Genomic DNA, 1523 nt, shown 5'->3' with positions numbered 1-1523 from the left:
CAGTGAGCCAAGACTGTGCCACGGCACTCCAGCCTGGGCGATAGAGAGACACTCTGTCTCAAAATAAGTAAATAAATAAGCCATAGGTGGTGGTACATGCCTGTCATCCCAGCTACTCAGGAGGCTGAGGTGGAAAGATCACTTGAGCCCAGGAGTTGGAGGCTGCAGTGAGCTATGATCGCATCACTGCACTGCAGAGTGGGTGACAGAGCAAGACCTCATCTCTAATTTTTTTAAATTTTTATGTATATACACTACCTGATGAAATTATAAATTAAATAGTTTAAAAAGGAAGAACATATAGCAGATTTTGAACTTGTTGCAGTGGTGAAATTATTGATAGTTTTTCTCTTGTTCCTCTGCATTCTGATTTTCTTGAAATTGACTTCTATTCGTTGTGTTACTAAAAGAATATTGATTTATATTTTTAAAGTGTGAATAGGAGTTGAAAAAAGTCTTAACTCCTATTCAAGTCTTTCTAGAAATATTGCTCAAGAAGAAGAAGATAGTTTTTTTTTTCGTCTGGGCTGCCAACATGCCATCCAGACTGAGGAAGACCCGGAAACTTAGGGGCCACGTGAGCCACGGCCACGGCCGCTTGGGCAAGCACCGGAAGCACCCCGGCGGCCGCGGTAATGCTGGTGGTCTGCATCACCACCCGATCAACTTCGACAAATACCACCCAGGCTACTTTGGGAAAGTTGGTATGAAGCATTACCACTTAAAGAGGAACCAGAGCTTCTGCCCAACTGTCAACCTTGACAAATTGTGGACTTTGGTCAGTGAACAGACACGGGTGAATGCTGCTAAAAACAAGACTGGGGCTGCTCCCATCATTGATGTGGTGCGATCTGGCTACTACAAAGTTCTGGGAAAGGGAAAGCTCCCAAAGCAGCCTGTCACCGTGAAGGCCAAATTCTTCAGCAGAAGAGCTGAGGAGAAGATTAAGAGTGTTGGGGGGGCCTGTGTCCTGGTGGCTTGAAGCCGCATGGAGGGAGTTTCATTAAATGCTAACTACTTAAAAAAGAAGAAGAAGAAGAAGAAGAAGATAAATGGAATACTGGAAATGTGAGACCAAAATGAGAAATCCCAGAGCATATTGGTGTGGTGATGATAATGACCCAGCAGACAGGGAAAGCAGGTGAAGGAAAGAGAGGAGGTAATCGCTGTGTGAAGTCTTTGCGGAGGAAAGAGACAATAGGATATCAAGAACGGGTCTTCCCTGGGAGCATGAATATTTCACCTCATCCGTTTCTACAGGAGTGAAGGCAGGATATGTAAGTTCTGATATAGTTAAGTGGATAGATCCTGTAGTGGAAGATGAAGAATTTCAATTCTGATAGTCTGTATTTCCAAAATGACATTTGAGACTAGCTCATCAGCTAATGGGGAATGGGAGAATGAGAGAGTATGGAAATTTTGAGGAAAAATTAGAAGACATGAAATGGTCTACAAATTTACTCAAATTTCATGACAACGTTAGTTGCTTATTGGAGATTTCTGGCCATTAATTTAAAGTGAAA

General features: G+C 42.7%; 1 protein-coding gene across 1 annotated transcript; it reads left to right on the top strand.

The window, feature by feature from the left end:
• The first annotated feature begins 510 nt into the window (after window positions 1-510).
• Window positions 511-1024, top strand: LOC737260 (large ribosomal subunit protein uL15-like). The gene has a single exon (XM_054686436.2). The coding sequence runs from the start codon at window positions 536-538 to the stop codon at window positions 980-982; it is 447 nt and encodes a 148-aa protein (XP_054542411.1). The 5' UTR covers window positions 511-535; the 3' UTR covers window positions 983-1024.
• The last annotated feature ends 499 nt before the right edge of the window (window positions 1025-1523 follow it).

The sequence above is a fragment of the Pan troglodytes genome, chromosome 5, assembly GCF_028858775.2.
Source record: "Pan troglodytes isolate AG18354 chromosome 5, NHGRI_mPanTro3-v2.0_pri, whole genome shotgun sequence".
NCBI classification, from domain to species: domain Eukaryota; kingdom Metazoa; phylum Chordata; class Mammalia; order Primates; family Hominidae; genus Pan; species Pan troglodytes.
The sequence above is the reverse complement of the archived record's forward strand: the minus strand, read 5'-3'. Positions and strand labels throughout refer to the sequence as shown.

Coding starts and splice junctions, on each gene's coding strand:
- LOC737260 (XM_054686436.2), top strand. CDS start 536: ATGCCATCCAGACTGAGGAAGACCCGGAAACTTAGGGGCCACGTGAGC.